This window comes from Dermacentor albipictus, chromosome 2 (assembly GCF_038994185.2).
Source record: "Dermacentor albipictus isolate Rhodes 1998 colony chromosome 2, USDA_Dalb.pri_finalv2, whole genome shotgun sequence".
NCBI lineage: Eukaryota > Metazoa > Arthropoda > Arachnida > Ixodida > Ixodidae > Dermacentor > Dermacentor albipictus.
In genome coordinates, this window is record NC_091822.1 from 96,475,716 (window position 1) to 96,489,429 (window position 13,714).

Here is a 13,714-nt window from a genome sequence, read left to right on the forward strand (position 1 = left end):
TACTACCCTTCATATCTAATGCCATGACAGCATCTGCCAAAGCAGTGCCTTTTCATCAACAAGAACATTTTCGATCCATGCGAGAAGTGATAGCAGCCTCATTAGAAGTGCACTTGCAGGGACACACAGCAGCGTTTCACACATTGAATGTGGTGGTGAATGGAGGTTCGATATATGCGTAGAACAGTGCTATGCTTTGCATGGAATTTCCAAGGGGGATGTTACAACTGTTCGATATTGGCAATAATTCGATACACCCAGGTTTGATATATCCGGTTTCGACTGTAATGCATAACATTTATTAAAGCAAACAACTGTACAGAAGCAACTCCCTAGCGATAAAGCTGAATCATCATGCCTGCATGACCATCCTCGTGCACACCAAATCAAAACATAGCTGTCAGTCATGGACATGTTTCACGGCAAAGCTGTTAAGGGGACTTCCACGAATGTTTTCATGCTACGGCGGTGAAGGCTGATGGCGTGCAGCAGCATGCTTGGTATCAAATGTAAATCAAAGAAGAGACAGCAACGCAGCCTGCAGCAGAGCCTCACATTTGCTTTGAAACATACTTATTAAGAGCTACAGAAGTTACCTTGTGTATACATCGTTCGAATAGACAACAGCTTCTACGTGCGTTCATCTTAGCCATTAATTCATAAACTTTGTTCCTCACATCACAATTACCCAGCTCTACTTTGGAGGTCCGCTGGAAGGGGCCCAAATCGACAAACATCTTGCAAGTGTTGCACCTGGGCCTTCTGTCTAAGATAGATCAATTTTAGTTTGGGCAGCACATCAGGCGTCTCACTGTTTGTGTTCCTACATGACCAGTGTCTCATCGGCATTGGCTTCGGCATCCACAAGCCTGCGGCTAATCTAGGGGGCCGCAGCCCATAATTACCAGCCTTGCCAGGGGACCTGTAAGGGTGACGTCAAGACCTCTGCCCCCCGATGCCCCCTTCTAACACTACAAGAGCGCGAGCGAGAGCTCCATCATACAGCTTCGCAGTCCTTGATGTATGAGCTGCTCGAATTGGCATACATCTGCAAAGTGGGTTTAGCTCTAGCTTTTCCGGTAGCAGCATAAATGCCCGAGAGGCCAATTAGCAACCGTTCCTTTCCTTGGAATCCTTGGATGAAACCTTTAATTCAGAGACTTTCTAGGCAAAGTTAAACTCGGACCATGTTGAATTTAGGCCAGTCTTGGGATGCATGCGAGCATTCACCGCTGCTAGACCAGCAGAAGAGCTTCCTCCCACACTGCCTGGCCTCGAGATGCTGCATCAGACCAGGCAGTACGAGAAATGCTGGGAAACGTATAGCAGTACCGAGGTTACACAAACCACACCAGCAAAGGATATATCCAGTATGCCTAGCCGCTGCATACTGCAATCTCAGGTGCGAAACACACTAATTCACCAAAAAGCCCCAGTGACGATGACCCCACCTTTACAAGAAGACAAGTTCTACTTGTGCAACAGCTTTTCTTTTCAAGTGTCACATAGCGTTCCCAAAGATAACATGACTGCCAAAGAAAAAAGAGCTACCTCCATGTCATTGCAGTGCACAGATAACACATAAGCCAGCAGAATCCTCGTCAAATCAGTCTTAAAAATTAAAGGAGAACATTCATGGAACCACATACGCGAGTGAGTTAATGGGTAGGAAATGGCAAAATATGATGGGTTGATTCCCACCCAGATGTGCTTATGTACATGACTGTCACAGTGACACACCGCTATGTACACACCCACGCACACATGCCTGCACGTGTTTAGGTTCAGGTACAACAAAACGACCTAACCAACATCCAGCGAGTCAAGCAAACAACACAACAGGCTCGATTAATCTCTCGCGTGTAGCAGACGATGGGCAACACACTGCAATGAAGTGTGGCTGCAGAGTAAAACAGTGAGATTGCATAAATGAGTACCGCCGCAAAATGTCACATCACCGGGAATTCGAGTCAGTTCATGACTGATTTGGACAAGGGCAAAAACTGAGCCACTCGCACCCCTCCTCCCTCCCCCTCCCCCCCCGGCCCTTTCTTCATCTCGACAGATGGCACAAACAACACGAGGGAACACAAAAAACGACTTCACCAGCTACGAAGGAAACAAGCAGTGTTGCGCAACTCTAGGAATGGCATGTTTTTGCACAGACAATCTCCGCCCATGGACTGACTTGGGTGCCGCAATTTTTCCGGCACAGTCAGAACAGAAGGCGATAAGTGGAAGCTCAATTTCTTTCTATTTTTCCCCTTCCCCAGCATGACAATTTTCTCACTTCCATTTGATGTTCTGCAGAGTGCAAGCGGCAGAAGTCTGGTGGCAAGGGAAGGGAGGAACCACGGTACACAACTTGCAAAGTCAAGCTCTCGGAAACATTTGGAAAAGCACTTGGCAGACTTGCTCCAAAACAAAAGTGTCATACATTTTGTACGCACATGACGAAGAAAGGCAAAACTTTTGCACACATTTCCTGCCTTCAGACATGACATGGCAATACATGCACTACAGCTTACGCCTCGTTATGTTCAAAAGTACCAGCCACGATTGGTATCACGTATACAATATATGAAATAGTATCTCTCGTCAGACCGTGCTCCACAGCAGTGCCGTGGAGCACTTTGCTCAGTTCCTGCTCGTTTTCACGTTTTTTTAACCAAGTTACTCGGATTCAATTTCCTCAGAAACTTTGCTTACGCAACTGCACCCGTAAAGGAAATAAAATGCGCAGCACTGCCCGAATGCTACTATTTATATCTGAAGAAATTTTCCACTAAATAGAACACATTAAATGCAAAGGTTAATTTTGTAGCCAGAACCAATAACCTTCAATAAATGTTTCCTCCTACAGTGTGTCTTTCCTGATCTAGCATTCGAGAATGTTTTGAAGCATATTCATTTACAATATTGCATGGGTGAAGAAATGCCCAAGTGTGTCATTGCACCATTCTACGCTGAAGACAGCAAGTGAAATCCACAATCTTTTGATAACTTAACTGGTGCCTCCTAATCGTATAACCATGATATGCTTCCAGAAGATTGGATCATATGGCTGAAATGTCCTTCCAGCCAACTTGCTTTCACAACACTCGAAAGAGCAGGTGCCTACTCTTTGCGGTACGTGGGGCCCGTTTCCTAGCTGCTTCGCGATTTGAATGCACCTGCATGTCTCCGCTGAAGCATGTTGCTCCCACTCATTTTCATACATTCCATGACAATACGTACAACATTATGCATGATCCCATGCATCGAGGAACAAGCCTAACCAACAGCTGCATTCGCTAACAATGTGAAGTCCTTTGCCCGCTCGAGCATGCGACATAAACAGAGACTGCGTGTCGGGACAAGACAGTCCCTTCCTCACCCAGTTTATTCTAAAGAGCACCCCCCCCCCCTCCCCCCAATTGGCAGGGTCTGCTAGTTCACCACACAATGCCTAGTTAAATAAACAGTTAACATGCCAGTGTACAGAGTGCTGTCTAACAGATGAACTGAGATTTAGGTGGGATGTAGGTTGCATCAACTGTGGGCAGAGCTAACGCATCACTTGCCTTTCAAGTCACTATTCTGCGGCAAAGAAAAATCTGTCGCTGGACACTCCATTTAGTTCGCGCAACCTTAAAGCTAGGAAATGTAGCCGTGCTTACCGCATCGTGTTTGCCACTTGATTTGTAGGCAAGCACTAGAGTGGTCACAAGCCCTACGCTGAGAGTGAAATAAAGCACCAACAATGCTGACTCGACATGAACGGTGACAACTTTAAAGCAGCTAAGGAGAGTGCTTAAGCATCCCTTATGTGACAGAGCCAGATTGGCAAAAATGCTCTATAGTTTTTGTGAGTGCCTTCTTTGAGTTGAGATAATTCTGTGCTGCAAATGAAGCATGCAACCTATCATCCTCACTTGCTATTTGTGGCTATGTTGTGCTCCTAGATGAAAAAGGCATCCAAGGGCGCTAGAAAACCACAGCTAGTGTAACCTCTATGGCCTTGAATGCATTGGTGCACTTATGCAAGAAGCTGAGATTATTCAAGTCACAGTGGCTTAGGATGCTTGCTAATACTGTGTACAAGGTCACTCCAGACAAGGCAGCATGTATAAGCAAGTGAAAGCTTCCAGTTTTTAAAATGTTACCTGCTAGAAAACAAGGAAGTACACAAGACAGAAGAATTTTATTGAAGGATCTAGGCTGGGCTGCAAGTGTTCAACTACCTCTTGCAAAGCAAAGCGATGGCTGCATAACACTCAAAGTACTCGTCTGGCACATCCTCAATTAGAAATCAGAAAACTGTTCAAATGAGTCGCTGTAGGGGACTTCTCCCGACAGGCGGGCAGGAGAAGTGCCCTACAGGAGTTTTGCGTTGCCTGATCATGCAACACAAAACTTTTTCTAACTCCAAGAAAAAACGAACACACAGAAGAGTTGGCCAGGAGCAGGGCAAAGCTTTGGCATGACTGGAGTGGGCTGTGTCGCGTTTTGCAGAAGATCGAAAAGCTTCGGGCAGACGTAGCTATTAGACGAGGGTCTTGGGGGACCAGTCCCACATTCTAGGGAGTCGTGGCAGCAGCAGCACAATGCACACAAATTGGACTGCTAAGTGTTGCTATCACAGTTAACATTTCATTGCCAAAAAGGAAGCAGACCGAGGATGCACAGTCCATGGCAAGACAGTGCAAGACAGTGGCAGAAGGCAACTGCCCGCTTCTGCCTTTTTGCCGCGTCACCCTCAGTTCCTCCCTTCACGACCGTTGGAAAGAATAGATAGAGGCTGTGGTGTATACTTTGCTGTGTGCATACTGGCTCCTAAAGCAGCTGCAGTGAAAAATGTGCACCGACCCTCTGCACTTCCCAGTGGCCCTACAAAAGAAGGCATGCCCCACACATGCTGGAAAAACCCAACTGTTGTTGCCTGCCCCAACCAGATGCCCACCCTCCCTCTCGCATACCTGCCCAATCGAGAAGGTAGGCTAGGAAAAGAAAGAAGACCATAGAAGCAGACAACTCTTAAGACATTTTCATCACAAACGTTGTGAGCAGGCGCACATGCAACTAACCCCAACCTGTGCCTTACAAGTGTGGAGCGGCCCGTCAGCTGACAATGTATTCTCCTAGGCGCTGAGTGCTTAATACACTAAGTGTCAGGCAATCGACAGTGGGAAAGAAGGACAGTGTGCGAATGGGGAAACACCGCGTGGCCGCCAGCAATGGGAGAGTTCCACAAACAACCTTGTTGGACCACACCACCACACTCGCACAAATGGTAAGGAAAGGGAGACGCACACTGAAATGGACACCGAGAAGGCTCGTCACACACCCTATGTACAACACTCAATCTGCGGCGTTTCGGCCCCCCATGCTTTTCGGCATCGCCAGCGGGACATGAACGCAGCTAACCCGAGTGTACACGCTCGCTCTATGTACAATCAGTATATTTACACGCAAACGTGTGGACACCACCGATGCTTCTTTCACTACAGCACAAGGCAATTAGGAAAACATGAGGAGCAGAGAGAAATATGACAGAAAATGAAAACTGGGAAGGAAACATGGTGGGGAACTAACACAAATGTTGTGTGGCTGCCATGAAAAGTGCACGTCGCACATCGCATCACACGCACACAAAGCCTTCTTTTACGAAACCCAGCGACCCAAGAGTGTTGTCAACAGCTCTGCCTTTGCACTACATCTCGTTAGGGTGCATCGTAAAAGAAAAGCAAGCAGTCCTCATTGGACAACCGTGACAGCTGCTGGGGCAGCGTGCCACCTGTTCACCTGCACGGAGGCAGCACCGCTGCTGCCTCTAGCCAGAATCGACTTGCATCTGCCGCTGCTGCGAGTAGCACACTCTCCGCTCAAGCACAACTCGAGGCCCCGGTTTCTGTGACCTTCTCTTGCCACCCGTGTTTGCCACATTAATAAGTTAAAAAAAGGACATGTTACAACAACAGTCTCTTATTTCGCCCCAGCCCTTGACCCCCCCATTGGTCCTTAAAATGCAGTCACAGCCTCCCTACAGTGGATGGCAGGGGAGGAAAATGACGTATTCCCCTTAACACAACTGTCAGGCGGTGGCCTCGTGCCTGTCTGCAAGCACAGCGCAACCGTGACGGCAGCCTGTAAGAACGCAGGGGCTTCTCGTCAACACCGGCGTTTCTTCGCACGCAGGTTGTTGGTCCGTGTCGCCAGTGGCGGGCGGCACCGGTGCGCATGCCAGCCACGAGCAGCGCTGCCTTGCCGGAGCACGACGACGCACCGCTCGCCGCATACGAGCAGCAGACAAAGTGGAGCACCATCCAGCAACTGCGACGTCCTGCCGTACCCGTGCCCGTGCAAGTACCGCCAACCGAACCTCGCCTGGCGTGACGGAGCCGCGCCACTCGTACCCGCATCGAGAGACACGAGGGAGAGAAGACGGGGAATGCCGAGCGATCCGACGCTTCTCAGTTGCCGTTGCGCGCAGGCGGGGTTGCCGTGCCGCCCGGGGTGGAGCCCAGCAGGTTGTTGCGGTTGTCGGTGGTGCCGTAGATCTTGCCAGCCTTTTTGGCCATGGAAGCAAGCAGCTCTTGGGAGTCCTTGAGGGTGGACCGGAGCGACAGGAGCCATTCCTTGAGGCCGATCTCGTCGGGGTTGGTCAGCACCACCTTGGTGTCGCCCTTCATCTTGAGCACAATGCACTGCTCCCCTTTCACTTGGACGTAGTCCGAGCACACGTCTTCCAGCTGGTCCATGAAGATCAGCTGCAACGGCCGAGAATACAACGCCGTGTTACGCTAAGCTGCAGGACGGTGTAGCCTTGGATGTGGGTACAGAATTAAGCAGCACATCTGCTTGGCACTGTTGGTAACAAGCAGACCCCCCCCCCCCCCCCCCATAAAATAACTATAACAAACAGAAGAAATTTGAACTGAAAATAGCATAAATCCTAGGAAACAGGATTTAGCATTTCCAAGGTCCGAAGTCAAAAATGTTAGACTGCCTGTTCAAATAGTATGTGACACCTAAGGTCTTGCTCTCTGCTGGCTAGCTGCATAAAGTTCTTTACAATCACTACTGCTATAAAGGTTGCCAATGTATGCAACATAATGGTCGAACATGTGCACTCCTGTGCTTTTTACCTCTGGCTTGGCACTGCTAGATTCCATGTGAAGTTCCAAGCGATTTGGGTACAGCTTCCCGTAACGAGTCTGGAAGGCAGATGCAAACGGTCCGCCCAGCTTCTTGATGTACCCATGGATGATGCAGTCGGACTCTGTAACGGTCATAGTAACACATACTCTTCACTTATGGTGAACTCCACCGGTAAGCTTAAAGCTGATTTTTCCCTCTGGTCATTCTCACTTTGCCTTGCTTCCACAAATGCTTAATAAAAAGCAGACTACTGCTTGGAAATGTCAGGAGTGTGGCGTACAGAACCACTGGTTTGCGTTAACTATTGCACCAAATTGTCCATGTAATTTCCTGCCTACAAAACGAGCAACATAGAACCAAGGCTGCAGGAACAGAAGTATCAGTCCAAATGAACCATGTTGTTGCTATTATTATTATTATTATTATTATTATTATTATTATTGTTATTGTTATTATTATTATTATTATACATGAAAAAATTAACACCACACATAAAGAGAAAGGGAAGCAGGTTAGCAATTGTCCCTTGAAAGGGACGCCATGCCCACCCGCTAGAAAATTGTGCGGTTTAGCATCTTGAAACTGCACGATGGGTTATGAAGGCCACCATAGTGGGGGGGGGCTTTGGGTTAATTTTGACCACGCGGGGGTTCTTCAAGGTGCACCCAAGGCATGGAACACGTGCGGTCTCCAATTTCGCCCCCATTGAAATGTGGCCGCCACAACAGGGAATCGAACCCATGACATCAGGCTCAGTGACACGACGCCCCAGCTGCTAAGCCACTGTGGCAGAGTAGAATAGAACAACACAGTAACTCCGAGAGAGAATGTTGAAGATAAATGTTAAAGAATGTCACTGCATGAGATGACATCAGACAAGCCAATAAAGAATTAGACTGAAGCACGCGGGAGCAAATGCGCAACCTACTATATGCCGAAAGGAACAGACAAAAGGGAGTTCAGTCACCTTTTTCGTCTTGGAACTTCATCTTCATTTTGGTCTTCTTTTTCTGTTCCAGCTTGTCTGCCTCCTGGTTGACCGTATCAAAGACTGTCTCGGCAATCTCCTGCTGCCATCGCTCAGAGATCACCACAGGAAAGTTCTTGTACAGCTCCTGGTCTGCTTCCGTGAGCTGCGACAAGAACGTAAAAATGTTACGTACCTCTGGAATGCTCATACACGCATACGGTGGCACATCATCTTTAGATAGGCTGCATACACTGAAAATTGCCCGAACGTGTAAAACATCTTGCTGGTCCTGTACCCCCTTTCACACACAGCAGGCAACACTGTGAAGGCTAGAGGGACTGCTCTCTCTGCTCGCATTCATGACCAAAAATGTTACTTCACAAATATAAGAAAAACATTTGGGACACGCCATGTAATTCTATGGAGCATGAAGTCTCATACATGTTACGTCACAAAATTCAACAGTATTAGTACATAAGAGGCATTGTAGATTTGAACATATTTATCACTAAATGAGCAGAGAGACATATTTCTGCACTCAGCAGCCCCAGCAAACTGCTTGCGCTAGCAACCAAAACTTGATAGGTCAGATACCGAAGCATGAAAAGTGTACAAACGATATATAAATTTGATGCAACTTTAGTCCAGAAGTTGTAGCTGTAATATATGAAGTAGTTACTCCGTAGAAAGCGTCACAGATGAAAAACAACCCCAGAGCTAAATGCATGGAATGAGGCTGCTATGACCACACTACTTCGAGCACTGACTGTTAAGTATGAAACGCAGCATTTAAAAAAAAAAATCTTGGCTGGTATAAATGTAGTGCTTTCTTCCATTCAGTTTTATGACTTTCCTATCATACACTGCCCGAGGAGGAGGCAGGCGGAGCACAGCTCAGACCACTGACAAAACGTAAAGAGGAAAAGATTAGACTAAAACGGCTATGTTATCCCAGCCCTTTTATCTTTTGTCAATTTCGAACAGTGTATTGCACATTCATGTCTCTGCTGAGCTTCACGCAAGTCACCGATGCAAAATCCACCAGCTAGACACACAATCACGACAAAAAAACTCATTTCGTAAACACATCTCAAATTGAAGAAGCCATTTTTAGCAGCTACCAGGGTTGGCTGCATAAGCACGCTCAAGGCACGAGAAGATGCTGGCTTTATTCGTGAGAAGAAATGGTAGCTTTGACACGCACGACAAAGTCAGCTCAGTGTGTTTCCAAGCAGGACCAAGCAGAATGCCACCACCATGCTTTTTAATGCGATCAGCATTCTTTGGGAAATTTACCCACTTTGCGGTATGTTTGCATTTAACCTCTTTCCCACCCCAACTTGGGGTCACTGGGTATGCACCCCAGAATATGTGCAATTAGGTATGTGCCACTGAGATTATGCTCATTCCTGGCCAATCCCTCAGAATGGGTGCATGTCACATTAAAGAAAAGAATAAGAAATAGCCTTTAAAATGTCCGCCATGCTGAGCGGAACAGAACTCGCTTCACGCAGGTTCATCAAACACAGCGAGGTAACAGCCGCAAGGTGACAATTATCAGCGCTCACGTGCGCCGGTGTACCACGCATCTCAGAGGTCACACGCGAACTTTGTAGCAGTGCCACCAGATGGCACAGCGTGTCCAGAACGAGAGAGGAGCCTGGCTGCAGCACACGCCTCGTACATGACACATTTGGTATCACTACATTGCTTCAATGCTTATTGCATTAACATCTACATTCATCGTGAAATGGGTGCTGCCGGAATTTTTTTCATCCAGGGATATATCCCATCACATGTGGAACGACAGCTGGAAAATGATAACAGACTTTATTTCTGTGGGATTTTCTTCCCTTGCTCTTCTTTGCCACAGCACAAAAACTCGGTTCAAAACAATTCCCGAGAGATACCCCACCCCCAAAAGGTAACCCACCCTTGACTAGGCTCCCAGCTTAAAAAAAAGTGAATGTTACCCACCTGAAAGTTACCCACCGCAGTGAAACTTAGCCCACTCATATTTTCACTTGATTTTGTCTCGATTTTGGGCGGGCTATCTCTCGGGATATTACGGTAGGCAAAAACAAGTGGACGAGACAGGTGCTCCACGGAAATATTAACAAGGTCCACTTTAGCAGTGTCATTGTGGCATGCACGAGTATTGAAATGCACAGCTGAGCTAGGATACATAAAAAAAAAACAAGGCAGAATCATAAAGGCTGTGGGAATGCTTCAAATTTTGGACACTGCTGCATCTAATCAAAGTAGAGTTAAATTTCCTCAAACACTTCAACATGGTCAAACGTACAAGGTCTGTTTGATTCACCTGCACCAGCTGAAACAGTTCACGAGGTGCCGCACCCTGCCATGTGTTTCAGTGGCGCAGCAATCGCGCTATCCAAACCACGCTGTTCATTTCAAGAGGTGCAGCGCTGGTTCAGGACTTTTCTGCACCCTCCCTACTGTCGGTGCCCCTGTGGTGCAGACGTTAAGCAGCAGCAGCACAGCAGATGATGCAGTACACGGGCATAAGAGCTGTTGAAACCACCGCTTACGAGCGTCTGCTGCGCCTACACAACGTCGGGTGTACTTACGCCTCAAAAACGGATCATACCTGCTCTTTGGGACCTCTCAAGCTTACTTGACGGCACACATTAGGAGAACAAAACATTACACCTGTACTGCTTCTGCACCCCTACATTTGTTGTGAGTGTCGCATTGTGCCCGCCCCATTGAAATCGAGCCGAACAATTTTCTTCGCTTCTCGTGCCTCACAGTGCGCTGATTCCCGGTGCTGCAGGTGAATCAAATGGACCTACAGTATTGTCAAAATTATAGGAGCCTGCCTGCCAGGAAAAAGGGCCCAAGCAGATAGTCCATCGGCCACTTCAGACGCTTGCTACGATTGTATTTTGAGCCGCACATAATAATGGCCAATCTGTAGGTAGTAAAGGCTGATGTGCTCGGTGTAGTGCAACCACATTAGCCTGATGACAGAGCAAACATCCCTGTCGGGAGTGCAACAGCCGTGCCCCCACCTTGATGCCCTTGGTGTCCTCCTCATCGAAGGAGCCAATGTCGAAGGCATCGGCTGCATTGACCTCCCCGCGCGGAGGTATGAGAGGAGGCGGGTACCTCTGGAGGTACACTAGCTGCCAGTCCATGCCGCTGAAGAAATTGTGGCTCTTCACCTCTTCAGCTCTGAAAGTGCACAGGAAAAGGGCACATTGGCCACACGAACAACATTTCTAACAGGCTAAGCTGTCTGCACAAATACACTAAGAAGCTATGGTGTAACTAGACTTTACAGAAGGGGGAAAAAGTCGGTTTGCAGCGTTTCCCCAAACTTATACTTTCGTTAAGTGAAACCCATAAAGTAACAAGTGTTTAAATAACAGGAGAAGACCAACAAAGAAGAGCTACAAACAGAAATAACAAAGAACCAAATTGTACAGTTGCACTCAATATGAGCTGCAGCATGGTGCTCGTGGTCGAAAGAGCTTCGGGGCTGCACAGGGGTGTCAACATAGAAAAAAGATTGGTTTAATAAATACCATTAGTCAGAACAGTGCTTATTTCTTTTAATTCTTGTGTGTCAGCACCACCATGCAGTCTTGGAAGCCCTTTAAGCATGGGCACCATGTTGCCACTCATATTGAATACAACTGTACCGTTCTAAGGCACCGTAAACTAGAGGGCGTCTTCAAAGTAACAAGAGAGAGAGAGAAAACACCACTGACAAGTGCAAGTAAGAAGGTCACTCACCCCTGACCCCTGCAACCGAGTCGCTTGTCCACGTCCCGTTGTAGCAGTCCCTCGAGAAGCAGTTTCAAATCACTTGAAAAGCTTTCGGGGAGCTCCACATTCTGCAGCAAGGAACAAAAACAGAATGAGTCATGATTGTGTCAGGCATTTCACTTGCAAGGACATAGAAACACCGAGCTACTTCATTAAGATGACATTTAGGACTAATATTTTGTAGATGTTCCTTTCTTTCATTATCCTGGCTACAATTCTTTCAACAAATGACAGAAAAATTGTGTATGAAACTGACAGTCTGAAAGTCCACATAATGACAATGCATCATGCTTTGCCAAGCAGTTCAATCACAAGTTGACCACTGTAATGAAGAAACTTTCTTTCCTTTTGCTTTACAATACTTACTTTATATTAGAAGTTACTGCTGAAAAATGAAATTGAATAAAAGCTTGTTGATTAACATTTACAGGACTGCAAAAGACATGAAGCTATGAAATAAACTTTTTCTAAATACAAATAGTATGAAATGGATCAACATATCTATACAGTGAAGAATCGTATTACATTCACCTGCATTTTGCAGAACATCTGCAAGCGCATTACAATTTTTCTCAATCTGTGCATACAGCTGCAGCACTGAGAAACTGTCAGGACAACCCTTACCACCACCTCCTTCACAGTGTGAAAGCATGCAACACAGATGCCTTCACCAAAAAAGGGGAATTTTTCACAACCGAGCATGTCTTTCAATAACTGCATTGGCAGTGAGCCGGACAGCAACATCCATCACAAGGATGCTAACTTAGCATGCAGATCGCACAGTTAATTCTACAAAGATTGCTCAAAGCTTATGGGGATTTCTACTAACAAGATATGAATTAGCAACTGCAGCACAATAACACTTTTAGATGACAAAAGTGGCATAGTTAGCAAACAAATACTATTTTATTTTTTTTTATATGCATAGCAATAGAAGTGCGATCAAAAGCAAGTTACTATTACTTTTTGACACGGTCTTCTATGTGCTCAACAGAGGTCCCTTTTATTACTGTGCTGATGACTTCAAAGAATAAATATTATGCATGCTACTGAACCCAGAAATGCATCCCTGCTTTCAATCCACCATCAGCGCTGAAATTCATTCTATCACTAGGCGATTAAAGCAGTCTGAACTAAAGGAAAATTGCTTGGTTCCAGATCCAGTGACTATGGAAGGTGAAAAATGCAGTCAGTTCAAACTGTAGATTTTTTTCCTTTCCACGACACATTTTTCCACTTGAGTCACATAGGAGCATGCACTCTTGTGCTGCAGCAGTAAACCGGAGATGAGCCAACTACAATGTTTTAATGCTATCACAGGTCTCTAGCTATTCTTGAGCAAGTCATAACACAACACGCTGTTAATACACAGCCCCATAAGCATGTAATGCCCAGCCATTGGTTCCTTATGGTCTTGGAAAATCATGAACACAACTTTACTCTCTGTGATGCTTCTTGGAAGTTCATGGCAAGCAAGGCATAATGTTCCATTCTATAACAACTTCAATATCTGTCTTTTGTGTACTATTAACGTTGGTCTGGTGCTGTCAAGGAATGAGCCTGGCCGGAGCAAGAAGAATCAGATGAGTGTCATGCTTGCTCGAGTGACAGACAGGTGTCTCCAAGAGGCTTCAACAGCCTGCAATGATATTTGCAGGATTATTGCTCTCCATTCCCAAAAAGGACACTACTGAGGAGCCCTTGGTGCACTCTACCAATGAGGAGGCAATGTTTAAAGAGTGTGCTGTCAGACGCTTCTAGTTCTAAAGTCTGAGTAACAGGTAAGGCATTACATTATGACATGGTCTT

At 46.5% G+C, this 13,714-nt stretch overlaps 1 protein-coding gene across 2 annotated transcripts in view; it reads right to left on the reverse strand.

The window, feature by feature from the left end:
- Positions 1–4,164: 4,164 nt before the first annotated feature.
- Gprk1 (G protein-coupled receptor kinase 1) overlaps positions 4,165–13,714 on the reverse strand; it is a 117,926-nt gene continuing 108,376 nt past the window's right edge. For both annotated transcript variants that reach the window (XM_070533773.1, XM_070533774.1), the window contains 5 exons: positions 11,873–11,973; positions 11,146–11,308; positions 8,108–8,273; positions 7,128–7,261; positions 4,165–6,749 (listed from right to left, as the gene is read on the reverse strand). In XM_070533773.1, coding sequence (XP_070389874.1) covers positions 6,453–6,749; positions 7,128–7,261; positions 8,108–8,273; positions 11,146–11,308; positions 11,873–11,973 — 861 coding nt within the window. In that variant the 3' untranslated portion in view covers positions 4,165–6,452. The remainder of the gene's footprint in view (positions 6,750–7,127; positions 7,262–8,107; positions 8,274–11,145; positions 11,309–11,872; positions 11,974–13,714) is intronic.